Here is a 27681-nt window from a genome sequence, read left to right as displayed (position 1 = left end):
TAAAGTGAACTAAAACAATTGCTTTCTGAAAAACAGCCCAAAGGTGACAGAGCAGCCCCTATCTTCATCGTTTGGAATTGCAATACTTGAGCCGAAAAAACAGACGACAATATCTGTAATGTTTAAACCACCTTTTTCCAGTTCTTCCTTTCTCCCACAGTGTCCCCTCCATTTTTATGAACTTTAGCATCACAGCCACTACAAAAAATACACGTGGTGTGGCTGTTGAGTACCTTAAAAGCCCATCTAGCAGGGCAGATATTATGGAGTAAGAAAGCTGTCAAATAGGCATATTCTAACAATTCATTTTGGTATTTTCTGTCATAAAAATACTGTATGTAAACTTCTGCTGTCATAAATGTCAGTCTAAAAAAAATGTGAGTTAGAATTGTTTTAATGCAAGTACGAATCTGAAAGATGCGAGTCCAAAGTCTCGTAAATAAAACTAATTTCTACGATTACAAGTCTTCACTGCTGTGGACACGAATAAAACCAATCCTCACAATATGTTTTAGAATTTTGTATTTTTATTGACATAAATGTAAATATGAATTGTTCTTTTTGACAGCTTTCTTACTCCATAAGGTATATTACTGGCATCCAGAATGTGCATGCATGGATCATAACTATATAAATTCCCATCAAAAGCTACATCCAAGCCGACCTTTGAAATAGTGATTTTTTTTTTTTTGCAATCACAATTTCAGATTTCAGCCTTCGTGAAACCTGCTTTTGCCCTTCCTCTGACCACCTCACTGATCCTGAAAATAGCTGAGTCTTCTTCACCCAACAACAATGTCCTCACCGAAGAGCGTTGTTCTTTGCACAACCTGTTAGCATGTAGGCAAGGAGGGTTTGTGACTGGAAAACAATGTTAGATGTTTAGTTCTTAACTCAGGTCATCAGCCAGTTTTATTTTTCTTATTTTACACTGCCATCTTTTTAAGAATTCTTTTTTTTTTTTTACGGCATGCTATTTTGATTGTTCTTCAGTTGCTGCTTGCACAGCTTAGTCCCACTGCCATTTTCTATGATTTTCTGTTTTATTTTTTTCTGTTTGCTTCTCCCCTTTATTTTGCCTTCCATCAACAACACTGGTGCTGGTTTGATGCTGCAGCCTGCCGCAGGGGCCACCAAACCAGTAGGCGCCATCAAAATGCGGCCAAGCACGGCTCCTGCCGGCGGTTCCGCCACAAGCCCCACCAAGCGCCCCACAAGCGCCACCACCAGCAGCACCACAGACAAAAAAAACGCTACACTCAAGCCAGCTTCCACAACCGCGGCAGGGCCTAAGCGGCCCCCTGCCAGTTCCACTAGTCGCCCATCGTCCCTGCCCTCCTCCACAGGCACACGCGAAGTTAAGCCCAAGGTGAGTGTTGACCGTCTGCCAGGGGCTGTGGAAGGTGAAGGTTTAAGAGAAAAAGTGTGAAGCTTGTGAGCTCTTTGCAGGACTGAGTTCAGTTCACACAGAATAAAGCTTAAATACATATCTTTATGCACAATGTTCACTACCTGAAGACATGAGCTAATGTCACAGCTTTAAGCTGAACTGCTGAAAAAAGATCAGTCATAAGTAACATTTGCCATCTGGTCTGTCAGCCCATTTAAAGAAAGTATTTATACCTCTTAAAAGTTTACTAAATTTTTCAGGTTTAAAATTTTTTTTTTTTAAAAGACATCTAAAAGCCGAGGCATGCCTTTGCATTCTGCACCAACTCCACTTCTCAAGAGCCGCTGTCCTGCGTGTATTAGATGTTTTCCTGGTTCAGCATTCCATCACCAAATGAACTCTTCCTTTGGAGACTCCCGTAGAACCTGCTAATTTTTCCTCAGGAGGTGATTCAAGTTTTTAAATCACTTTTTTTGTACAAACACATCTAAAACAAACAGGACCTTGGCTCTTAAGGGCTTGAGCTGCACTTTGACCAGGCCATTGTAACACATGACCATGCTTTGGTCCAAACTTTCCATTGTAGGTCTGATGGCTGCTCTCCTCCTGGCCACTGGTCTAGTTTTGCAGCCTCTGGCTTTCTTCCACGATAGCTCTGCATTTAGCTCCATCCACTTTTACATCAACTCTGAACCGCTTTGGCATCCCTGCAGAAATAAAGGATCTCCTTGGCAGTATTTTTTTTGGAGGGGTGTGATCATGATGTTTGTTCAGTAATGTTCATTTTTACTGTATGAGTATTGGGATCAACTTGCACACACAGACTCAGTTTACTAAGGCGTTGGGTTTTATGTAGGAGTATCAGTAAAACGGGCTGGCTAAATACATGCCACACTACCTTTTTTTTCAATTGGGAAAAAATATAAAACCACAAGTGGTTTTCTTTTAACATCCTAATTATTTGCCCAGGCTCCATAGAACCATGGATAGTCTACTGATTATACAGTGTGATGTGACATTAATAACTGTTGTTTAGCTACATCAAGGAACAACTGCAGATTAAAGGCTGTGGAACAGTTTTTGTATCATCGTCCTGTTGTTGACAATCCAACCTGCCTAAACATGAGCCTGGCAGTCCCTGACCATAATATATAGGATTTTATTTTTAATGTTTTCCTATTAACATTGGAAATTCCTTACATCATTCAAAAACATGCATGCATGAATAGCATCTTCACTTGGTATTGTAGGTTCGGTTATATCTGGCTCATGATGTGTCCTTAAATCCACCTCTCTGCCCCCCTCTTTTGGAGACCTTCTTAAATGCAGCCAGCATGACACTGTAACCCGGGCACAGTCAGCCTTTATTTAGCCCCTCAGCACCCTAGGGTGCTGGGTGAATCAGTTCAGGATGGGCATTCTGTTGCAGGATGGCCCAGCTGTATTTGGAGCGTGGCATCATCCAGAGGGAATACATGGTGATGCAGTCATGTTTAACACAATGAAATCCTCTTTCCTGATGAAGTGAAATCCCTGGATTTGAAAAGGGATGCATTTGTGTTCATGATGATTGTGAATGCCACCTTGTAAGTGTTTTTTTTTTTTTTTGTTAAGGATCAACAGTTAAAAAATCTGACCCAAATTTTCCCCAGAATTCAGTCAACAGATACATGAACTCCTATCATCAGGAGAAGCAGGGGTCAGTGTATCGCAGAGTAAAGCTGCAGCTTATTGTGTTCATTTCCTGCAGGCTTTTTCATCCATCAGAGCTGACCGTTTCTCTGCTCTTCTTTCTCCCTTCACAGGCCAACACAGAGAAGCGCCCCCTGCTGTCAAAGGCCAGCAGCGCCACCACGAGCCAAACTGCGTCCGGCCCTGCTACCAAAAACGGGACGGCCAGCGCCACAGCCAACAAAACCGCTTCATCGGTGCGCACAGCCACGGCCACTCGCACAACTGCTAATGCTGCAACCAAAAAGCCTTTGGGTATGTGCAGGTTTGATCACCTAACATACACACTGACTTGTTTCTCATGGCTTCCTTTACATATGTTCTCACAATGTCTGTTTCAGCCTCTAAAACAGACAGCAAGCCGGGAGAAGAGAAGAAGCCCATCACTGTTAGGACTTCAACAGGTATCATTAACCAGTTCAATTATGTTGCATCAGGAAAAAAAAACAATTGGCACCATCGATTTCCTACATGTTGAATATATGTAGTGATGCATAAACAAAATAAAGGGTCTTATTTTATCAGTGATGCATCAACCTTTTATGTGTGAAGGCTTGTTCAAATTTATTTTATGCTTTATGCATCCATGAGGTCCGCGCGGTCATATTACGTCATTTTGGCCACCACGCCCCTCCACACAGCTAAAAGTTTCACTCTAAGCACCTAGAAAAATTACTAACTATAGGGAAAGCCCTGTGCGAAAAATATGGCAGACGAGCAAGCGCTCCTTCCGGCGGAGGTTCGTAAATATATAAATATACGTTTGTGATTTGGCCCGTAGTCAGACGCTTTAAAATGTTGGAAACAACCGTGTTTTCTACTTCTACGTGTAGTGGGGTGTAGTTTGCCTGGCCAGCCAAACTGGCTTTTGCTGTGCTATAAAGTGAACTGAGTCTGGAACTGCTCCCATAGACATAGACATTATATCCGTAGACGCGTCGTTGGGCGGGTTCTGCCTATGGTGCGATGCGTCAGAGCGTCCGCCATCTTAAATGTGGCAAATCTGCAGTTACTCAGTCACTTAAACAGTATCAGAGGGACTTTAATCTCTGAAAATACTTTGTATTCATAGTAATTTTGTTTTTGTAATATTACAAGTTTATTTTCATATCCCTTTAGCTTCATTCTCCTGAATTTATTCTCCTAAAGAATAAAAATATTTAAAATATTCTAACCTGGTCATATTACTCCAGGAGTGAAATAATTCTGCAAACTGTGACTATTCTGGAAATGTTCCCCGTTAATTCTCATAATATGACGTTTTTATCATAACATTATCACCTTTGTCTTTGTTTGTTTTTTTTACTTTATTGACCTAGGACTTTTATTTCTCATATGATTAATTTTACCTCTTTAATACTCCCCCAAAAAGTCTGTTCCTAAAGGTTCACATGTGACACGGTTTCATTTTGTCTTTCTTTATAGTTATAGCTCTTAACGTTGTGCATCTCAGGGATAAATCAGTTTACTGCCATCCTAAAAGATGCCAGAATGAAATTATTTCTGTCAAGAAGGGACACATAAAAGCTTTATCCTTTTTTGATATTTTTTGGATTTTTGTTTTATTGTCAAACATCTCTGCAAGTCCTTCAATTGGCCTCTGCTTCTTTTAAAACAATAGATCTTGCGAATCAAATAACCGTGCCTTGCCTTAGAGCTCCATTCCTTCTGCTGACAGATCAGTTCACATTCCGGCAGCAGAGGGACTGTCAGCAGGAGAGGAACTGACTCTGCTGTCCAGGCTCCAGTGGAGAAAGACTTTGTTGCTCAAAAGCTCGGTAGACTTTAAAACCTTCGGAACAGCAGCCTGTGGATTACCAACTGCTCGCTGTTGACAGGAGTTTGCAGCTCTCGCTGATGCAGCCTCAACTTGTCTAATCTGCCAGGGTTCCTATATAGAAAGTCAAATTACTCTTAAGCTCCATCAAAGCAAGGGGGAGGATTTCCTCAATTAAAGATGCCCTGAAAAGAGTCAGAGATATTCCCAAAGCTTTTCATGGAGGATTGACAGCTCACCGTGTGATTCAGCATGGCTCAGCACTGTGAAGAAATAGCTGACAGAGGGTGCAAATAAATATGGATGACAGATTTTCCTTGGCACAAAGTCACTGCCTCGGTGCATCTTGCCTCTGCGTGCTGAAGTCAAAGATATTATGTTAAGTCGGCTTTACCCCAGCAGGAGAAGATTTTCAAGTCAAAGTGTCCTCTATCTGAATGTTTTCCTTTAATAGCGGTGAACCCAACATCCTTCTGCTTCTTTTTGTGTCCTGTTTGCTTTTCATGTTGTGTTTGGCTGGCTTCTTTTTTCATTTCATAGTCTATCTCTTTTTTCATATACCTGCCAGGGTTGAGAGACAGAGAAAGCCATTCCTACTGTAATTCTCTCCATGTGGTGCTGTGCTTCTGATACGACTTTGACAATTACGCTTTGATTTAGCAGTTAGCTGGCCGCCTTCGGATTAAGCAGGAAATCTTAAGAAGTGCTTTGAGGTTCTTTAAGAAATCCTTCTCTTATTACTGTTGATTTGTGTTTTTAAATTTAGAGTTTTTTCCCCACAAAGCTATTTTTGACTGTTTCTATGATCTCATTTAACATAATGTTCACTTCCTTTAGTTTGTCTACACATTTATAAAACGTGTTAAACCATTTCTTTACATGGACTTTTAAATTCAAATTTTAATAAAGGTTTGTCATTTGCTTATTTTCACTGACTTAAATGGCTGAACTGCCAGGAGGCATTTCTGTAAGGTGCTATAAGGATTGCTTGACATTTTTAAAAGTTTAGTTTTTCTTGCCACCACCCAGTAGTGAGATGCTTAGATGTGGCCGTTCAAACCAGACAGGGATTCATTAAGCATAAAACCAAAAAGCAGAATTTAATCAGAGCTGTAAATTTTATAACATTACATATTAATTAGAAAAAAATATGTTACATCCCTTGATCTTTTTCACATTTTCTCAATGCAGCCGCCAACCTCAGTTCATTTTATTGTGATTTTATGTTACGGCCAACAAAAAGTAAGATATAACTGTGAAGAAGGAAAATGTTAAAGGTTTTGTTTTTTTTTTATCTAAAAATGTGGCGTTTTGTTTTCACTTTGTTTTAGTGTTGGGACCCCATTAGCTGAGCTTTACAGCCAGCTGGTCTGTGCACGTGTTTTACTGTTACAGACCTACATAAACTGTAACAAGCTGCCTCCATCTCTCCAGTAAACGTGGTCCACCTTTACGATCTCCCAAAAAGCCGCATCCAATGGGGACGCACAGCATAAACGACAAAATACCTTTGCTGACACACCTAGTCTCGTCTCCATGAGGAGATGTTGGTCAGAAAAGTCAGAGGATTCTGCTCTGTGTGTGGCTGACTGGGCTAATAACTATTGGCAGCACACATTGTTTTTATGTTTTATGCTGTTTCACTGCTAACATGTTCAGCTGGCAAAAGGCAGCCAGTTTGGCTTTTGACGTTATGGCGAGGGGCTAGTTCTGCTGACTTCTATAAGAAATCACAACTTCTGAGCACAGTCCAGTTTCTTTCTCAAGCTGGGAATTTTTACATCATTGTTCAAATTAAATTCACCATTTCCTGGGGTCAGCAACCTTAAAGGGGACATATCATGATTTTAACATCTTCCTTTTCACATTTAAATCATTTAGTTGTGGTCAGTATGAAGTGGAACTGTAATGCTTTGGTCTGAATTCCTCTTTAATTTAGCTCCTCAGGCCCTCAAAACAAGCCTGTTCTGAGGTTTGTCTGAGAGCAACTTATTTTGGTGCCGTCTCTTTAAATGCATAGGAGGCACTTCACACCTGCCCCTCTCCAGGTTGCAGAGCATTCTACTCCACAGCGTGCAGCCATTTTTATAGTATGCTGGGGGACGTTGTAATGAATTGTGTGGGTTAATACACCCAACAACCGAACATTTTTTGTTATCCACTTGTAACTTCAGCATCCTTCAGCTTGGACTACAAAATCACAGCAGAAAATAAAAATCGCAGATTCACGAAATTGGAAGCAGGAGCTTGTTTTGCAGCTTTGCAGCAAATCCTGTGATAGTTGTGTATAAGATGTAATAGAGAATAGTGAAGACTGAACGGCTTGAAAAGTAGGACCCAAACAGAATATAAAGATATCTACGCAGCACCTGGACATACTACATTCACATTCTCTGCTCTCCTAGAGACTCCAAGGGGCTATAAAAGTGGATTTTGGATGAGATGTCTCATTTAATGCAAATACATTTTTTATGTCAGCATCCTTGTCTCAGAATTTAATTTTAAATCTTTAAAAACAATTTCAGAGCCACAAAAAGAGCTGTTTGTATTTTGATCGTTTCTTAGTCCTAACTGAAATGGTAGAAAAATGCAAAATATTTATTTTAGTGAGAGACTTTTTAAAGCTCTGTATGCTTTTTCTTCAGCTGACTCTACCAGGCCCAAGACCACTACCACCACCTCAAAGAGCACGACTTCTACCACCGCTGCGTCTCGCACTCGAACAACAACAGCAGCCAAACCAGCTACGCTGTCCTCCACCACGGCACCAGAAAAGAAGCCCTCTGTGCCCCGTACCTCTCGACCCACTACATCAGCCACATCTACCACAACAAGCACCACCACGAGGCCCACAGCCCGACCAGGCACAGCGCCGGCCCCCGACATCCGCAATGTCCGCTCAAAGATCGGCTCTACTGACAACATAAAGCACCAGCCTGGTGGCGGGAAGGTAGGACTTCCTGTGGTCCCAGCAGGCAACGTCTGATTCTTAACAGCCCTTAACTAACTGGAAATGTTCTCACACTGCAAGGTCTTGGCTTTTATTCTTTCTCATACTCTATTCTTGGAGTAAAGGTGTCATGGGCGACCAGTTCTAAACATGTTGGCTCTGGGTCAATTCACCCCTTCGTCAGTTAGTACCTCTCTTCATACCTGTGTGCTGACATTTTGTCCCTTCCACTTCCATTTCGGACCATTTGGAACAAACCATTTCTTACATGTCTACTAAAACCATTTTGTATCCGGTTATTTTTCTTTGTAGATGACCATTTTCATGATTCATAAAGCTGAATAGTTAAAATGATACAAATATAATCGTAGGCCATTATAAGGTGTTCACTGTATGATTATGTTTTGCGTACAAATCCCAGTTTCCCAGTATCACTCTATTAACAGAAAGATTATAGATCTAAATGTACATGACCTGACGAGACAGGGTGGTAGAGTGATTGTTAGCACTGTTGCCTTGCTAGCCTGATCAAACTATCACATCTCAGTGAGTCAAATTTCCATACATTATATCACAAGTAGCATACAGAAACTAATTTAAACCTTGGTTATTTATGTAGGTATGAAATATCCCCCTGGCTGGTACAAGTCGTATGAAACCTCCTGCCACAGATGAAAACTTTTGGTACGAAACAATCAAAACTAATAGTATCAATAGTGAAGGGCTGAAATGACCGGCACCCAGTAGATGTGGAAATCTTACTTTTCTTGGTTTCAGTCATGTTCTTCATCATTTTCTCACCTCTAATCCTGTCTCTTGCATGTGAACTAACTACCATAACCACTCTGTATAAAGGCTTTGACACATCACACTTGAAAACAAGAGTCACGGACACGGCACGAGTCCCTGGAAGCCTGCTGATAATGCGTTCTCTGCTTGTTGTTCTTAATGCACTGCTTTGCACACATGAGCCACCATCTGGAGACCTTGTAGAGGTGCACCAAAACCTGACCTTAGGTTACCCATACAACATTTTGCTTGTTTCATGAACAAATTCCACATGTTGGCTCATTCCCAACTTCCTATGTTGGTTCTTTACCTCATAAGAGCAGTTTTGCAATACCCCTAGTTTGACCATAAATTGTACTGCAACATCTATCAATCCTAGGGGATATTTCACCCTAATGTGGCTATTCCTTAACAAATTTGGAACAAACCAAGAAAGACATTTTACTACTTCACTCATTTTTCCATCTGGACCTGGTACTAATATTTCTCTCCACATTTGGACTTTTTAGAAATATCGTCCTTCATTTTTATACTGTGTTTTTGCTCTGGTTTCCCAATGTCCCCTTGTTTCCTGTCACTCTTTTAATCCATTATCCATTGATATCCACATACTTCATGCACGATGGCCGCCTCCTCTTTCGGTTTGCTATTATACATTGCTTTCATTGATCAGGGGTGGGCTTCTCTTCCTAGGTGTCCTCTGCTTCTCAGAAAAGAGGCGTCACCTCCAAAGAAAGCAGCCAGGGCAAAGTGAGTCCCCCCCTCCATTCTCTCCAACATGCACTTCTTTATCTCCATACATCCATACATCCATCCATCCATCCATCCATCGCTTTCGTTATTTTTGGCACAAATCGTTATGTCAGAAGCTTTAGCTAGAGAAATTAAGTCTGTCAAATTTTGATAGTAATTTGGATTTAAAGCTGTTCAGTTCTCCACATTAATAACGCGTTCCATTTGTCCACTCTAGTTGGAATCTCCAACTTCCGATTTGGAAATTTCAACTGGAATTGCCCCTAAATCAGAATTACGAGACAGAAAGTCGGTGCAACAGGAACATACCAGACTTCTGTGTTCATAATGGGTGCTACTCGCAGCAACATTGAGTTTTTACCAGTTCTCTTATGTAAAAGTTAGTAAGTCATACATGTACTACTTTTCAGTGCTCTTAAGACCCGATGTTTTTCATGCTGTTTATGTGCACAAAATAGCACTTACTACTGCTTTATTGTTATTGTTTGTCTAAACCAGCAATAATAGATCACCACCTATTGTTTAACATTTCATGTTTAGTTAAAGAGTTCAACTTGATTTAATAAAAAAAGACAAAGATTTTGAAATAAAATCTAATCTCATTCTGAGACTCGGGTTGACTGTATGTGTACATGTAATAATGGCTTCTGTTTCAGCGTCCATGTTTTTTCTTAGTGTTTGACAAGTAGGAAACTGGACTACAAAACGGCAGAGGTAATGTAATCTGCAACGTGTTAGATTCAAGTGACGAGACAAATGGAACGCACCATAACTCAATCATGACTCTAGAAAATGATCCTCATTGTAGGGTCACCAAGACAAAAGAGGGCAATGGATTTGGTTATAGTTTAGTCCTGTTATTTTTTATTCAGTGCAGTAGATGCTTTAGTGAAAGCGGAACACTAAAATCTAAAGGTGGATCACAAAAAGAACCTAGTCTTTTTATATGGATCAAAGATTCGCTACACAGCTTTTTTTACTTCTTATACTTATACTACTTATACTTTTGTATAACTTCAGAGCGGAGAAACGTTACCTATTCTAGAAAAAGTGAATATAGAAATAAGAACACAATGATTTGTCAAGATGCTTTACTTTTTGTTTAATCTAGACAGGTGATTCAGATGAAATAGAATGTTGATCATTTTGACCATGGTATTTTGATCATACCATTGTCCTCTCCACTGTCTGCTGGTTGCTTATGCGCCTTTACTCGTATTTCAAACATAAAACATATGGCATGGTGTTATTTTTATGCTTATGTTGTACACACACCATTCTAGTTGTAGGTCAAAAACTATTGTCATATGCTAGCCATTTTGCTCAGGGATCAGGCTAGCTATTAAGATGACCGTAAGCTAACCAGACCTTAATATACCTCTCTGTGTCTGACTCTGAGCCACTTGGACCTCACTGACTCATATTCAAGATTATCTATATTATTTCTGAGCCAGTTTAACCCCCTATGATTCTTATAGGGGGTGATATTATTGTAGTTTGTACACCTTTTACTGAGAAGAGAAGAAGAAAAGAGCTGAAGAGAAATAATAAAAGTTTCAAAGTGCAGTTTTTGATCTTGGAGGGAAAAATGCTCCAAATAAACAGCAGATCTCACCGCTGTGTTTCTTCAAACATGCAAAATTGTTGTATTTCTTCTTCTGCTCACGATCTCACTCTCCATTCAGTTTATCTGCTTCATGTTTGGCGCCACCTGTTGAATGGGAGTTGTATTTTCACCTTCGGCACTTAAAAATCTGGGCAGAGGTTCCCATAGATTCCTAGCAAACAATAATGGGCAGGTACAGATGGCAAGGTTTACATCATGCAGGCTTCCTAGTCCAGGTGATTGAAGAACGTACGAAGAGGTCTGAATTAAACCTCAGCCAATAGCAAAACTTTTTTGTTTTCCATTTTATGTGTTCGGCCTTACTGTGCAATTATGTCTCTTACAGGGTTCATATAGAACAAACCATCAGAATAACTGTTTATTCCTGCAACACATTTGATATCTTTCTTTAGGTGGGTCAGTGACCTCCAACCTTTCAGGGCAACATTCCAACTTCTGTTTGTTTTTTTTGTTTTGTTCTATTTTTGTTTGTTTGTTTGTTTGTTTGTTTGTTTGTTTTTCCAACGGGGAACTTCAGATGGAGTCCAAATAGAATAGAATAGTGATTTCAGCTCTACTAACAAACGTTCTCTATCGGAAACTGGTCCAGAGTTTATGGTCATAGCCAGAGTTTTGTCAGTAAAAAGGATGATTTGACATTTTTACACTTTTTTGTTTGTCTAAGGTATATAAGTAATGATTATAAACATTTTATACATTTTAAAGCTATTTAATAAAAAAAACTCAAGTTTGTTCAAGACGTTATTATGTACAGTTGCTCCTTTTTTGAGCCACAATGTTGTTATATTTGCTTCTTAACATAGAGTATTTTCTATCATGCTAGGAAAGGCACAGATAATCACCAAATTGTTCTGGAGTCATCCCACTATTTATTTGTGACAGTATTCTTGACTAGAATATTGAGTCAGCTCTATACTTACACAAAGGACTCATGGCAGCCGTTACCTCCTTGATGTTTGTCTTGGGCAGAAGTTTCCGCTTTGTTACCCTTGCTGTGCTATCACACCCAGATGCTGCTGATGTTGAGCAAGCTCTGCAATGGTGGCAACCCAATGCAGAAGCTCAGCTCAGAAGTGGACACTTGCTGCTTGCTGGACTCCCTTGCACACCCTTAAGCCTTCTTCATCGCAGCTCAGTCTCTCCCTATGAAGTTCTTTGTCTTCTTGTTTAACAATGGTTACCTCCGAAGATCAGTGTCAAGCACAGCTGATCCTCTTCTATAGCAGTCTGCTACTTACGTTGAGTTATGCTGGACTCTTTCAGCTTTATCGTGGTGCTATAGAAAATAGTTGATTGCTGCCGCTAACAAAACTTTAATGGGAAAGTTTGCTAAACCCAACAGTTGTCACTGTCCAAATGGTTGACCATGACATATCCTTGATCACAAATAATGTAGGGAAGTATGATTTTCTGTCGCTTCTTTCTTTTTCCAAGTTTGGGCTGTTTAAATACCGTCCATCTCTAAAAAACATACCAGCCAAAACACGATTTTTAGACATTATGTTCAGGTAGCCTTGGTCTCTCCCGCTGTCTTGTCCTTTCTAACCTCAGCTGTGGTGGTGACTTCTCCTATCCTCCTGTCTTCTTTACCCTCTACTTCACTCCTCTCCTATCTAACTTCCTCCCATGTGATTCCCTTCCCCTCATTGGCCCTTCTCTGCCCTCTCCCTTCTTGCTGCTGTGCTGTGTTCATATAGGTTCACATAGTCTCCAAAAAGCTGGACTTCAGCCACGTCACCTCACGCTTGGGCTCCAAGGACAATATGAAGCATGTTCCTGGTGGAGGGAATGTAAGTACTATCTGTCCCATGAGCCCAGCTTAGAAGCCACAGTAAGGGAGCCAACAGCTGGACAAATAGGCCAACCAGAACATAGAGGAGAAATTACGGTAGATATTGATCTCCTAACTAAATTTAACTAAGTACCTTCACTCAATTTTATCTGTGAGTTGGTAATTCCTTGGAAGATGATTTTAAGAGATCCAGTTTCCTAAGAAATGCGCTTCTTTGCTAGAGGCGTTTTCCCAAATAAGGCCACTTTTGATGTAAAAAAAAAAAAAAAAAAAAGCCAAAACTATGAGGACAAAACGGACTACTCAAGGTTTTAGAACTATTTAAAAAAATCAAACAGTGGGTGACGTCACTGAGGCTCAGACCAGAACTATCCACCGTCTGGCACCAGCTCCTCCTGCCACAGAACCTGCTTCACCTTCCCTGGGCCTCGTCAAACCTCCCCTCTGTTGCTCTGCTTCGCCACTAACTCACTAAGTAAACCTGGCTTTCTGGCCTCTGATTGGCTGTAACTGTTTGTTTTTTTTTTATGTTTTTTGGCTCTTTGACCCTCACAGGTGTTTTTAGCGCACTGGATGTACTGTCCTATCATGGGACGCTTTTCTTCCCCCCTTTCCCCACAGCTAAAATGACTTTTGTCGATTGACAAATCGTTTGAAATCACATGAAGAGCTTCATCGAGGTTCTCACGGTATGATGACCTAATAGCCTGGTTACACCATTGTATATCTGCCCTGCGTGTCAGTGGCCTTGGAAGATGACCAGCTTTAGGTAAATAAGATTCAGGCATACCGACGTACTCTGTGAATAAATAATTATTTCAACACACCAGAGACCCTCATCCAACTTTAATCCCTAGAGGCAGTTCCATTAATACAGAATTATTGTTGCAGCTTGGTTAATTAATTGGAGAAAATTTTACATGACAAAATGTTGCACTTAATGACACTTTGCTCAGCTGACTAATTTCTGTCACATGGTAACGTTGATGCACATGAAGGTAGGTGGCGTTCCACTCCACTTTACGGGATTAAAATGTATGGCTTTATATTTTTATAGGCAGAATATTATTCACAGTGTGCTGCGCTGATTCGGTGGAGTGTTGTTTGGGTTAGATCCATTTCTGCTCCAGGAGTCTCCACACAGACAGTGACAGCTTCCTCTCATGGCAGCTGCTGCGGCATGGAGCGAAGCGGCCTCCACCTCACAGCAGCTGGCGAGAGAGAAGGTTCCCGCTGTGTTTGTGAAGCCAAGACTTGGGACTTCACAGCGCCTTCTCTGCCATCACGGGTGCAGCAGTGCTTGCTCAGCCCTATATCACAGCAGCGCTTCGATCAGCGGCCGTGAAGAACAATGTTTTAAACCACGCACTGTTTAGAGACACAACGTAACCGCTATCAGCGTAGTGAATCCAGTGTTTCCCTCTCGTAGTATTGAGTCAGCAAATCGCAGTTTTTTTTTTTTCTTTTTTTTTTTCCCTGGGTCCACTGTTGACAGGCCACACCCACGGCCAATCACTGACTAGCAATCTGCTCAGGTAAGACCTTCTGAGAAGGGTTGGAAAAAACCAGCCGGGTAGGAAAAGAATGCAATCAAAAAACTCCCATCACAATTGCTCTGACAACCCTCAACAGACCAGATGATATTGGTTTATGCCTGACTATTGGCTTATGGATGCCTGTCTCCTGGAGATGTTGAAAGAAGGGTAGGTACTCTAGTACGACCGTCTGAGGTCTTTAACCCATCAGCAGGACCGGTATCCACTCCTTTGTGCAAGGAGCAACAGGATGAGTTCTGTCAGAGCCCTACAAGGGGACCTCCAGAGGGTCACTGGTGTGAATGTCTCTGACCAAACCCTTAGAAACAGACTTCATGAGGGGGGCCTGAAGGCCCACTGTCCTCTAGTAGGCACCATCCTTGCTGCTGGCATCAAAGAGCTTGACAGGCATTTGTCATAAAGCACTGATTTGGCAGGTTCAGCACTGGTACGCTGTTCTTTTTACAGATGAGAGGGTCTGGAGAAGCTGTGGTGAACGTTCTGCTGCCTGCAACATAGTCAGTTTGGTGGTGGGTCAGTGTTGGTCTGGGGAGGCATCTCCATGGAGGGTCCCACAGACCTGTACAGGACCAACAATGGTACCATGACTCCTATTAGGTATCAGGATAAAATCCTCAGACCCATTGCTAGAGCTTTTGCTGGTGCAATGGGTTCTGGGTTTCTCCTGGTGCAGGATTATACCTGGCCTCATGTGGCAAGAGTATGCAGACATACATACTCCTTCATGCTACCCTGACCTAAACCCAATAGCACATCTCTGGACATCATCTTTAGGTTTACCCAACGACACCAGGTTGCTCCTCAGACCGTCTAGATTAGCTCAGTGATGCCCTGTTTTGGATCTGGGAGATACCACAGGACACCATCCATCATCTCATACGGAGCATGCACTGACTAAAGGCATGCATACCGTCATGTGGAGGCAACAGAATCTACTGAGTACCATTTAGAGTTGCTGCAAAGACATTTCTGTTTTATGGTAATAAAAATGACAAAGCCTCTAGCAATTACAGTTTTTCCGCCATGTACCACCACTAATAAAACCTCATTAACTGAAGAAACAAGACTTTGACGTAATGGCAAAATTGACATACTACTCCCTTTATCCTCATGTATAGCATACATGTGCATTATACAAAATGGGTGGTATTTAAAGTGACACAAATATTTTAAAGACATGACAGCACCTGAGGTTTCAGAAACTTTCATTACCTGTCTTTTAGAAACTGTTAACACATTGTTTGATATGCCAGCATGGCAAGATGGAGGACAGACTGAGCTTAAGTAAAATTACTTTTATTTTACAAAACATCTTACAATATTTACTGGTATACACAGATGTAAAATAAAAAAGTGAAACAGAAAAGCAGCAGCATTTCATACAGCTGCAAACATAATCTAACATATTGATTTGTAAAGTTTTTTTGTGGCTGTTTTTTTTTTTTTTTTTTTTTTACAACAGCGCTATTTCCAGATGTACAAATCTTTCTTAAAATGAGAGAACAGGTTGGTAGCCATCGTTCCGCCAGCTGACCAGCAGTTTGGAGTAACATGTCGGGGAGGAGCTGCGTTGCATTACTCTACTGCTCAATCAGAGAAAACTCAGATATTCAGACCATTCACTGGCTTCTAGTTTATGGAACCTTTAATCCTACGAGCAGAATGTTAAAACATTGTATTAGTCTTGAAACCATTATTTTTTTTTGTTTTAAAGCTTGACACTGTTAACTGACCCATGCCTAATCAGCTCTCACTTCGATCATGTTTTCTCTTAAAAAGACATTGTTTTCCTTTCCAAGATAAAGGGAAGCTACCAAAGGACCCTTACATCAGAAGAAGTTTACAGAATAAAATTTTATCTAAAAACTCCTTTTGTGACATTCAACAGGTGCAGATACTCAACAAGAAGGTGGATGTAAGTAAGGTGACTTCAAAGTGCGGCTCCAAGGACAACATCAAGCACAAGCCTGGTGAGCCATACATTACATTGGTAAACTCTTTTCTCTTGAACAGACACGCCCACCTCCAGACCAAAGGGCCGGTCTCCTTCAGGTTTTAGATCTGTTCTTGCTCCAACACATCTGATTCAAATGAATGATTCGCCCTCTCCATTTGTTGTCCAGATCTGCAGAAGCCTGCATTGGGTTCTGCTGTGTTGAACAAGGACATTTAAAACATGCAGGACACCGGCCCTGACGGACTGCCTTTGGGCGCCACTGCTCTAGAATGTGTCCTCCTGAGGCCTCTGAAGTCTGTTAGGATAACAAACCTTTGATGGCGATCCTGCTTCATGTTAAGATTGAAAATATTTAAGATGGCTCATTGGAAATCTTAGAAAACAACTCATAGGCTCTGAGAAAATCTAGAAAAGGGAAGATTTAGATGGCTTCAATTTTTATTAGAATAATTTTTTCCTGCATGTGTGTAGCAGCTCTTTTTTTGTATAACACCTCCTTTGTCTTGAAATGCTGCACCTTAGTCCAAATTTATGGGCGATAAGCAGTGTGTTGTCACATTTAGAGCACAATCCCTGCTGCTCTATAGCAGCTGATTAACTGCAGCCACCTTGCCGGATTTTCTCTAAAAAAAAAAAAAAGTTTGTACCAGACCAACAACATTAAAAAAGCATTTTTCATCAACTCTATGATCACTGAAAAAGAAAAAAATACTGTCTTTTAGTGAAGTAGGTTTACCTTTCTGGACGTGAAAGAAATAATCTGGCATTCAAAAGGATCTAAGGTTATAATCTAAGGTTAGAGTAACTCATTCCACATTGCACCAGACAGATGTGTTTTAAAACAATGCCATGGTTGAAAGACGGCAGCAAAGGCCTCCGAGAAGCAATGATTGGTCCCAATCGTTCTGCAAAGGGTTCCAAGATCATTTCCGCACCATTTAGAGTCCAGAGAAAAATCACTCTGAAAACGGTTAAGACATCTGCCAAACTTAACAGAATCAGACTCTACAGACTGTAGTTATTATGTTGAACGTTAAGGTTTATTACAGTGTTATTACAACACCTGAACAATTATGGCTTGTGTGAAAGTGTTGCCATAGGAAACCCTCTTCTTTTCTAAGATACATGTGGTGCCACAACTTCGATTATAATTTGAATGAACCCCAAGATTTCTGGAACAAGGTCCTTAGGACTGATGACACCAAAAAAAAAAAACAAGGTTTCTGCCAGTTTCAGTTGACAGAAGCATAAGCCCCTTTCACACATCATAAATCCCAGCAATTTACTGGGACCACATTCCCGGGTCGAAAGAGAATTAGTACATTTCACACATGCAAATTAGTCCCCCTAAATTACCAGGTCAGCTCTTTTGACACTTACCCCAGCAACGAAACAATCAATGTACTTAATATCACCTACAGGTGGCAGTAATGCAAGGGATATAGCTTTAACTGATCAAGCCAATCTCTAGAGAAGAATTTCAGCTGGAAATTTCATCTGTCAAACTGCTGATTAGTCCCAACACACAAAGGCTTTGGCACCAGTGGTTCTTCCAGTGGTTAGTAGCTTTATAAAAACTACAGAAGAAATAGAATTTCAGTCCATTTCTCAGTCAGAGAAGCGACTTGCAGACCTCTAGGGTAGAGCTAAACAAAGACAACGAAGGTCTTATGTAATCACCCAAATGCGTGCCTTAGCCCGGACCGTAACGGCTTTATTCACACTAGAACGGTCCCAGTAAGTTACCAGGTATGATAATAGGTCTTCGGCCGGTAAATTGCCAGGTCAGTTTAAGTCGGAAAATCAGTTCTGGCTTTATTCACACAATACCTGACCCCTTAAATCAGTGGGTAAGGTTTTGTGAAAGGGGCTGACGACTTTAAATACCCTTTTAATGTAGTCATGGGCTAGATTTTAGACACATGGGAACTGTTCTGAATAACTGTGGTTTATAAACTCTGGTTTTTCAGCTCTGAAATGTAACTCAGATTTCCTAATTTTAACACCTTCAAGAGAGCAAGCCTCCTACCAGCTATTATTTAAATCCCAGATTTCAGGGGAAACTATGCGTTATTCATTAAGAAGGACCTGGTTTTAGATAACTAGCAAAAAAAAAGATTTTATTCCCCTGAAGAAGCTTTAATTGACCAGTGAAAGGTAGAAACAATGGACAAAGAAATGTACAATTTTAAAACTAAAGAAAAATAAGACCTTGAACTGGAAATCTTTTTAAGACTTAAGTTTATTAACATTTTATAGGTTTAAAGTCTGCAGAAAACCTGAAAGTAGAGATATTTGTCATTAAAGGTTAAGGCTAATAATTTAGGCTTGATTTACAGGCTCAGGACCATGATCCTTTGCAGTCTTGTTGACAGCCATTAGCTCCTCTGTAAACCAAGGTACTCTGGAGTCAGATGGGAGATAATGTGTTTGACAGCAGTTTGTGGATCTTATTTTCGTTTTTCTCATATTTTATTTTTTTCTACATCATAAAACGTAGCTGCTCAATAACGCGGCATAGATACATGGTGACCCTGGTGAAGATGTTTGCTTTCCATGTTCTCCTGAACGCACACGTGTGATTATCAGACTGAATATTATTGTTTGCTGCAGGCGGAGGCGTCATGAAGACAGAGTCCCACAAAGTGAACTTTAGGGAAAACGCTCAGGCCGAAGTGGGAGCACATGACAGCGAGGGCCATTCTCCTGGAGGAGGGAACGTCCAGGTGAGGCCAACACGTTCACCTTTCAGTCAGAAAGCTGCAGTCTCTCTGTTGCTTTAGCCGTCTCTGTTCCACGACATGATCACATCCGGCCATCATTATAATATGCTAAAAAAAAGTATTGAAAAAGTCTCTTTAAAAAAAACAAGCAGAAAACATTTAAACAGCCTTTTAATTTATGGCTACGACAAAGTTTTAAAGTAGATGTGGGCTCTGGTTTCAGCTGTGACCATCAGTTAACCACTCAGTTTTCTCACAGTGCTCCTAAATTATTTAGATCAAACCCGTCAATGTTTCCTTTTAACGCCGGGTACCAAAATGCTGCTCAATGAAAGACTTGAAAGTGGTGGATTCCTCCATGCTTCTGTGATTGGCTTCCTTCCTCACTGCAAAATACGAGTCTCAAACTGAGTTTTATCTATGTTTTGGAGAGTGATGCACCTACCTTTGCATCCAGGGCTCAGTAATAATAATAATATTATTTAGTTTTAGTTTAGTTTTAATCCGTCAGTCCAATCAAACGTCTCACTGCAGTCTCAGCATGTGACACAAATGTTATGTTTTGCAGCTGTTGATAAGAACAATCAAATCTGTTAACTATGTTGAGTTTTATAATTTTTTATCTTACGGACCTTCAGACAGGAAACTCCCCAGATCTAAAGTGTTTTGGTTACCTTACCATAGAAACTTTTAAAACATGTAAAAATGTTCAAGCTACAAAGGGCATATTGGTCGGTACCGAAACCGTTGGCAAAGTGTCCATTGATGGGATTCTTTGTGCCTGCTTTTCCATATGAATGTGTTACACTTTCATCGGTTTTCTAGCGTTCTGTTCTTTAGCGTGTGGTTGAAATTATTTTAGCGTTGTGTAATTACCACCCTGGACAACAAGCATCACTGTGAAGCCCTGTTCATAGACCTCACGAAAGTGTTTGATACAGTTGACCATACACTATTGGAACACAGACTCACTGCATCTGGACTTTCAAATCAAACAGTAAATGGTTTCATAACTACCTCTCAGAGCGGACTCAGTGTGTGAAGGCAGATGGGCTCTCATCACAAACAGTCACCATCACTAGAGGGGTACCACAAGGGTCAGTATTAGGACCTCTACTATTGATTTTTTTACATCAATAACATAAATCAGAATATCACAAATGCACATTCACATTACTATGCTGATGACACAATTATGTACAGCTCAGCACCCTCACCCGCTCAAGACATCACTCAGTCAGCTTTTGACACTATTTAAAATCTCTTTAATCTAAAACTCAGACGAAACAAAATTCATGCTGTTTTCATAAACCAAATCCAACTCTCAAATCCCATCACAAATCACCACCTTTCAGGGAACTCAAATAGAATCAGTTAACCAATACAAATATCTCAGAATCTTGATAGTACACTTTCATTTGCACACCATATTAAACAGCTTGTAAATCAACTTAGTCAGGCTGGGTTTCTTTTTTCAAATCTGGGCTTGTCTGTCCATTGAGGCCCGGCGGAGACTTGTGGCAGCCACATTCATGCCAATGTTGGACTATGGCGATGTATTGTACTTGCACTCATCAGCTCAGAGTCTGACAGCTCTCAATCAAGGAGCTCTGAGGTTCATCACTGGCCTCAAAGCTCTTACACATCACCGTGTATTTTGTTGTTCCAGTGTTGGCTGGACCTCTTTGGCATCCCACAGGCTTTGGCATCTCTACTTACTCATTTATAATGATGTTTACTTGGTCAGCTTCCTTGATACTTACAAATGTATATTTCTCAGAAATGTACTGGTTCCTCTTATCTTCGTTGCACCGACCTATTTTTGTTGTCAGTTCCAAAGATCTGAGCTGGGAAAGAATTTTCAGTTTGCTGCTCCTTCTGCATGGAACCTACTACAAAAAGGTTAAATCTGAAGGAGCTGGTCTTTTAAATGACATAGATGCTGTCACATTAACATGTAGTTGTTTTAACTGATTATTTTTAATATTGTAAAGACTGTTGCTTCTGACATTTGATACTTTCACTGGTTTGTAATTGTTTATTTTGTATGTGTGAATGAATGTTTGTAACTGACATGTAACCCTGCTGCCAGTCTTGGCCAGGACACTCTAGTAAAATAGATTTTTTTTAATCTCAATGAGATTTTCCTGGTTAAATAACAGTTAAATAAATAAATAATGGTGATTATTCTATGCTTAATTAAGTGAGCTTTAATTTAAGTTAGAAAATTGCTTAAAGGTTTCTGCATCCCAGTTTCATAATTTTGCTGTTTTACATTTATTTTTCTCTTATGTTGTTCTGATTTAGTAGATAGTGTGTTTAAGTAGTATTAGTATTAATCAGAATAATTATTGTAACAGGGAATTATTGGTTTAATGAGGCATTTTTCAAATGACGTCAGATTGTTCCCAAGATACAGCTGGGGTCCCGGTTGGTCGTACAGGAAGAGTGCAAATTACATTGGCAACAACCACAATACTAATCAACCAACAGAAATAATTTCATGAGGCTGTAGATTTGGTTATGTTCAAACCAAACACTGCTGCCGCTTGTCATGTTAGTCCGACCAGTTTAGAGCCAGGTTGTTCCACCTGCACCATCTGACGTGTTTCTATGTGTGTCTAGGCTGAGGGCCCCCAGGAGCCAGAGGGGAGTGGGACTGTCATGACTGGCAGCCAGGCCCCAACCCCAGGCGCAGAGTCGGGGCCAGCAGGGGCCCCTAATGCCCAGGAAAATGGGCTGAAGGACGGAGCTCCCAGTGATAGTGAGGGCCTCCGAGAGCCCCAGGTTCTGGACTCCCAAATACCAGAGACAAGTACGTATGTGTGTTTCACAACGTCATGGGCTCCGGGTTTCCTCTTTAGGTCCAGCCGTACTTTGGAAGCCCAGATGGAGGAGTCTGACTGAAAAGTCAAATGTTGTTTTGCCAGGAACACTCTACGAGACCAGGGGTTCCCAAAGTTAAGGGTTGGGACAACACTGACAGTAGCAAAACAACAATTGTTGGGTCTTACAGCTCAGTTACACGCTTACATACTCTCATAAGATAAGATAAGATAGTCTTTATTGATCTCACAATGGAGAAATTCACTCACCCATAATATGCCCATAATAGGCATCAATTAATTATTTATGGATGTTTATGTTTATTTAAATCTTTTTTTCAGGGTGGACTGATAATACAACTTACACTTTTAATGGTTCAGTTAAAAACAAGAATCAGTTGCACAATTTAGAACACGCATTTAATAATTCTGCCTGGATGTTTCACCATTCCTCCAATGCCACTTAACCTACGATTGTTTCTCCATATTATTACTCCACCCTGAAAAAACAACCATTCAAATAAATCCCCAAATTAATATAATATCTTGATGAGTGACTGCTAACGTCTGACTAGTAACAAAATTGCTAATTAGTACAGCATAATTATGGTATTATTCTAAAAAATTATCTGATAAGCACATACTCCTAAATAATAAAAAAAAAGAAACATAAACAATAGACCTATATATGCAGGCCTCATATTGGGGTTTGGAAGCTGGAAACATTGGAAGCCACTGCTTTAGCCATCGGACAACATCACCTGTGCGTGCGGCTTGTGTCTGAATGTATCTGTATTTTACATGTCTGCAGTCCATCTGATGATATTTCGGCTTTTTATCTTACAGGCATCTAATGCTGCTATCCCTCTGCCCTCCTCATTTCAACCACCCCCTTTAACGTCACCGCCTCCCCCCTCCCCTTTTTTCCTCTCTGTAAATGTATTGTTTTCTTTCTCCCTGCCTCACTTTTACTCCCCCAACCTCCCCGTTCCCCTCCCCCTCCCCCTAACCCCTCTGCTGCAGATTGAGTCTTTCAAGCTCAACTTCCGCGAGAATGCTCGCTCTCGCATGGACCACGGCGCTGACATCACCCTCTGGCCAGCCCCCACCCCTCCAGACAACTGCAACAGTTCCTGTCTACATAGTTCCTTGTTCTCCCAGCACCATCATCAAAGCCACCGCCCAGATTCTTGCAGTGTTTTCCTCGTCGAGTCCCTGGCTTCCACCTGCTGCGTCAGCTCCTCCTCCCCCCCCCACACCTCCTTGCTCCATCTGCAGGTGGAGCCCCAAGGTGGGGGGGACGGCGTGGGAGCAGCAGCTCTGTGAAGGGATCCTGACCTTTTCAACCCCGTTTATCTCAAATCTGTTGTTGCAAAATTAGAATCATGCATTAGTTCTTCTCTCACATCATCATGCGTCATTGCCTTCATCATCACCACTTTGACCTGAAACACCTCGTTTAGACTGTGCTTGGTCCTGATTAATACTTTATGTGAAGGAAAATCTCCGGACGGCAATTATTTCTGAGTCCGGCATCTTGGAATCGTCGGCTTTCACGTGAAAGCCAACTGGTGGATCTTCTAGAAAAACCGTCATCATCTGCCCTGCATCCCCACCAAATGGCAGCAGCAGTCTCTTCATTAGTCACCACAACATGTTGGATTCCCTCCGGCCTTCGTCTCTTTCTTCCTCGTGACTGTAGGAACTGTTTTCCCCCCCCGTAACCATGTACTCTCTGGTTCTATAGCATCGTAGTCATTCAGTGTCCATCTCATCATGGCTTCCTCTCTCTTCATTATAATGTACCAAGCAGACTAACAACAAACAGAAGGCTGTTTGAATAATTTAGGCGGTTTAGCTCTTTATTCTCTGTGTTTGTGATGAGGTGTTTGATTGAAAAGATTTTAGGTAGAAACGAGCATCTGTGTTATGTTTGGATCCTCTTTATTTCCTTCTTTCAGTCTCATCCCTTGATAATAGAACTAGGTTGTATGTATTCAATCTATACTGTTCATAAAAAAGCAATACAACTGATTATTATTTCCTTTCTGTCAAGTAGTGCTCAGAAAATCTTGGAAACACGCACAGGTTCTTGCAAACTAAGACACACAGTTAGGAGATGCCATTCAGAGGGACGAAGGATGTTGCACAAACGATGACGTAAAAGTTGACAGATTGAATAAAAAGTAATTTTACAGTCGTGGGTAAATATCAGATGTGTTGTGACTTAAGAGTTTTTAAAAACGTTGGATAGGATGTTTGCTGAAGTTGAGGAGCTTCGACTGAGCGCAGAGGGAGATGAGGACGCTGCAGGTCTGATTGCTTCTGAAACAAAAAGAGCTGTGTGTCTCATATGTGCCTCCTGTTTGTCTTACCTTAACAGAAAAAAAAGAATGCCAGTAGATAGAGCGATGCAGTCTCACGCCTAAAACAGCTCAGAGAGAGTATGGTGGAATATGAAGAGATGTTCTATTGTGAGCAGCCTGGTACTGGTTTGTACATCAAGATGCCCTGGTAGACTGTTGTTCCATTTCAGGTGTTTCTGTGCGGGTCAGGTTAGCGTGTTTGTGGCAGTTGCTAAAGATTCGGCCAAATTTAGAAATCATCTGTAGGACAGTGTTCAGCGCTCATCAGTGGGACATGGTGACACTGTATTCTCTTCTCTTGTAGCAACCTGTTGCCTCCTGATGCCTTTCTAATGCATGGCGTGAAAATAGAAACTCCTCCCCAAAGCTTATTGGCGGCACTCCATGTGTTGTTTTCTGGTATTGCTTGTATAAATTTAGAAAAATGGAAATTAATAGGAAGTCCTTATGATTCAGTGTTTAGATTATAATCATGCTGCTTCCACATTGCACATACTGATTACACAGCTGAAACATTGTTCTTTCATTCTTTTAGCTGAATGATTTTCTGTTATTCTGTGGTTATTGGCTTTGTAAAACAAGTTTTGATCTTTATCAGTACTTCTAATATGTTGCTTTGTTATATTGAGGATATTGTAGGAAGTAGCTGCTTTTCTAGCTAAAGCCATGCATATCACAATATTTATACAGAGTCTGTTAGCAAACAGCAGTAGATTAGCTAAAGTTTAAACTTAAGCATTTGTTTGGCTAACAATTGTAAGGTTACCATTTTGTCTTATCACCAGCTGCTTAGAAACTACTCAACTTTTTAGAAACTATTAATATCTCCAGCCTTCTACAGGCTTCACCATGGCCACCTGCTAGCTACCAGCTCCACCTGCCAGTTAGCGACTTTTGCGCTTGGCTAATCTAATTTGAGCATGAGCTGACAATATCTGCTATACCTCCCAAAAAAGTATTGATAATTTTAACGAAATAGGGCTCTGTATTTGGTTTAAACCTGTATTAAGGTGTAAACGCCTGTATACTGTATGCAAGACAAATTAGCCGCAAAAAGCAACCTTTTAAAGCTAATTCTGTGACAGGTACTCTGCTTTCCTTCCTGTTACTGAATATTTTAAGTCAAAGCTTGCAGACATAATAAAACTATATAAATGATTGTTTTTATAATAAGTTAAATTTAGAATGTAAATTATGTATGTAATACACTAAATGCTGAGTTCAGAGCCTCTTGAAGTCGTAATTCTTAATAACATGCCAACAAATGTCAATGCAGTTTAATAAAGTCAGATTTATGCAGGATAAATGTCGTTCTAGTTTTAAAATCCTTTAAAAAGGAATATTTTGTAAAGCCAAATGCATGACAAACATGTCTTGCCATTAGTTAATCGTTTTAGCTTGCTAACTTGCCAGAAACGGAGCAGACAATTGTTAGTGTTATTCAAACTCTTAGATGTTCTAAATTAAGTTTACAACTTGTCTCAAAAATCAGTGTTAAAAGGTGCATTCATTTATTATTTGATGCTGACTTCACATACTTATTTTTTTTATTGATTCAAAATGCAGAGCCTGAAATGGCAAGGCAAAACAAAAAGTTTCCGACGCTAATCGGTAAGTTGCCGTTTAGTCAGATTAGCACTGGTCAAAATAGCTTCAAAATCTAGAAACATCGGTTGTTTGACACAGAGGACCACTAAGACCATCATCAACTTCAACAATAGCCATAATTATGATTTGTAGAAAAGCTTTGATGAAGCTAAGCTGCACCTTAATGATTTCATAATATATCATGGGATTAACTGAGATGGAGTGTAATTCGACTTTTTATGAATAGTAACATTAATGTGAATGAGCTTTCGCTTGGCAACGATGAGGTTTTACCGTATTTCTTCAGATTGTTCCCTCAAGTCCCTCAAGTCTTGTTCAAGGGGTTTTCACTTGTTAAAATCTTCATTCTGACACATATGGCCAATAGCTTGTACTTGCAGGAAGTGAGATAATTTCATATGCAAATCATGGCATGTTGCTAAATAAAGTGTAGCTTTGATCTCTTATTGTTTCAGGGCTGTTTTAGCTGAACTCTTCCACGTGCCTGTCCTTAACTAAAATCTAGCTTTGCTTCTAGCCCTGAATTTCCAACCGCCTCAACTTCTGAGATTGTTCTTGGATGTACATAGATGCACTGTTTATGGCCCTGAAATCTCCGAACAAACAGCTGCAGTTATGGGTTTGTGGGTGGGGAAGGCTGCTTTTATGTCCGTGTGGCTTTGCTGGTTTTTAATGGGAGGACGCGTTTTTATCATGACTGTTATGGCTGTTATTTCTGATCTACTTGTCTTGACAAAATGGAAAGGGTCTGCCTTTTTTTCGTTCGAAAGGGGCCACTGAAGTGAAAGAATGTCTTTTGAGATATATTGTGCTAAAGACGCAACACTTTTGTACATGTATTTATCGTTGTGTTCCTGTAGCCTCGTGGCGGGTTCGCCCTCATGGTTGAAGGGGCTCGAGTTGGGATTTTATTTTTTTGCAGCAGCAGCAGCCAGTTTTAACGATGGCATCCGGAAGTCGTGCAGACATTTACACCACAACACAAATCTAAAAGGAATTTATTTGAAGTGCTATAACTCCTTTATCGAAAATCCTGAAGTGATATCTATCATTGAGCCTAATTAATTAAGGTATTTTTAACAAATTTACTCATGCTTAGGTATGTCTGCCACCACAAGCCCAGTCTTAAGAGATGAAAATAACAATGATTAGTTTGAAAAGCAAGGATGCAGTGACCTCCGGTTTAAGGGGAAAGTGAGATGGGAGTGATGCTTAAAGAACTGATCCACCTAAGGCTGGCTGGTGTTAAGGGAGCTAATACTGGCTACTAATGGCACTTAGAGAGCAGCCGCCTGCCTGGGGGAGGTAGCGGTCAAGTTGGGCCTGCTTCTCTGAAACCTTTCCAAGGAGCGGGTCGAGCTTCATCTAAACACGTAACACTAGCTAATGAACACCTAGTATACCTGCAGAGCATGCTGAAAACCAACTATGGCTTGTGTTTGGTAGACTTTCTCTCATTTACAGATCTTCCTCATTGTTTTTGCGTGGGATTATAATTTTTATTCAATATTTTGAATTTTATTTTTTGGTTTGGAAAAAAAAGTGTTTATTGTGATTACTTGTTAATTAGTGATGTGATTATTAAACATAAAATAAATTGGACTAAATCTAATTTTTGTGCTGAGTCTTCTTCTGGTGTGGAGCAGGTTTGAATTCTGCTGAGATATTTACAGTGGCGGGCCAAACTTTATCCTGCGGAGTAACCAGTTTTACTACAAGACACTTGGATCAGCTGGAAAGGTTTATGGCAAACCTTTTTCACTATACAGTCCTGCTCACCATTATCGGCACCCATGAAGTTTAAGTACATACTATGGAATATCTACTGTAGGAAATA

The 27681-nt window shown here is 40.6% G+C and overlaps 1 protein-coding gene across 12 annotated transcripts in view; it reads left to right on the top strand.

Annotated features, from left to right (window-relative positions):
• The window catches only part of LOC105932148 (microtubule-associated protein 4), a 145970-nt gene extending 118516 nt beyond the window's left edge, over positions 1 to 27454 (top strand). For 7 of the 12 annotated variants that reach the window (XM_036125078.1, XM_036125075.1, XM_036125076.1 and 4 more), the window contains 10 exons: positions 1118 to 1369; positions 3196 to 3376; positions 3463 to 3525; positions 7544 to 7848; positions 9331 to 9387; positions 12715 to 12807; positions 16254 to 16335; positions 18936 to 19048; positions 21671 to 21860; positions 22717 to 22778. In XM_036125078.1, coding sequence (XP_035980971.1) covers positions 1118 to 1369; positions 3196 to 3376; positions 3463 to 3525; positions 7544 to 7848; positions 9331 to 9387; positions 12715 to 12807; positions 16254 to 16335; positions 18936 to 19048; positions 21671 to 21860; positions 22717 to 22724 — 1344 coding nt within the window. In that variant the 3' untranslated portion in view covers positions 22725 to 22778. Of the gene's footprint in view, positions 1 to 1117; positions 1370 to 3195; positions 3377 to 3462; positions 3526 to 7543; positions 7849 to 9330; positions 9388 to 12714; positions 12808 to 16253; positions 16336 to 18935; positions 19049 to 21670; positions 21861 to 22716; positions 22779 to 22893 lie in introns of those variants that run through there. The other 5 variants (XM_036125073.1, XM_036125081.1, XM_036125074.1 and 2 more) reach the window with 5 other exon arrangements.
• Positions 27455 to 27681: the final 227 nt, after the last annotated feature.

The sequence above is a fragment of the Fundulus heteroclitus genome, chromosome 21 (assembly GCF_011125445.2).
Source record: "Fundulus heteroclitus isolate FHET01 chromosome 21, MU-UCD_Fhet_4.1, whole genome shotgun sequence".
NCBI classification, from domain to species: domain Eukaryota; kingdom Metazoa; phylum Chordata; class Actinopteri; order Cyprinodontiformes; family Fundulidae; genus Fundulus; species Fundulus heteroclitus.
This window is presented reverse-complemented; position numbering and strand designations above follow the sequence as displayed.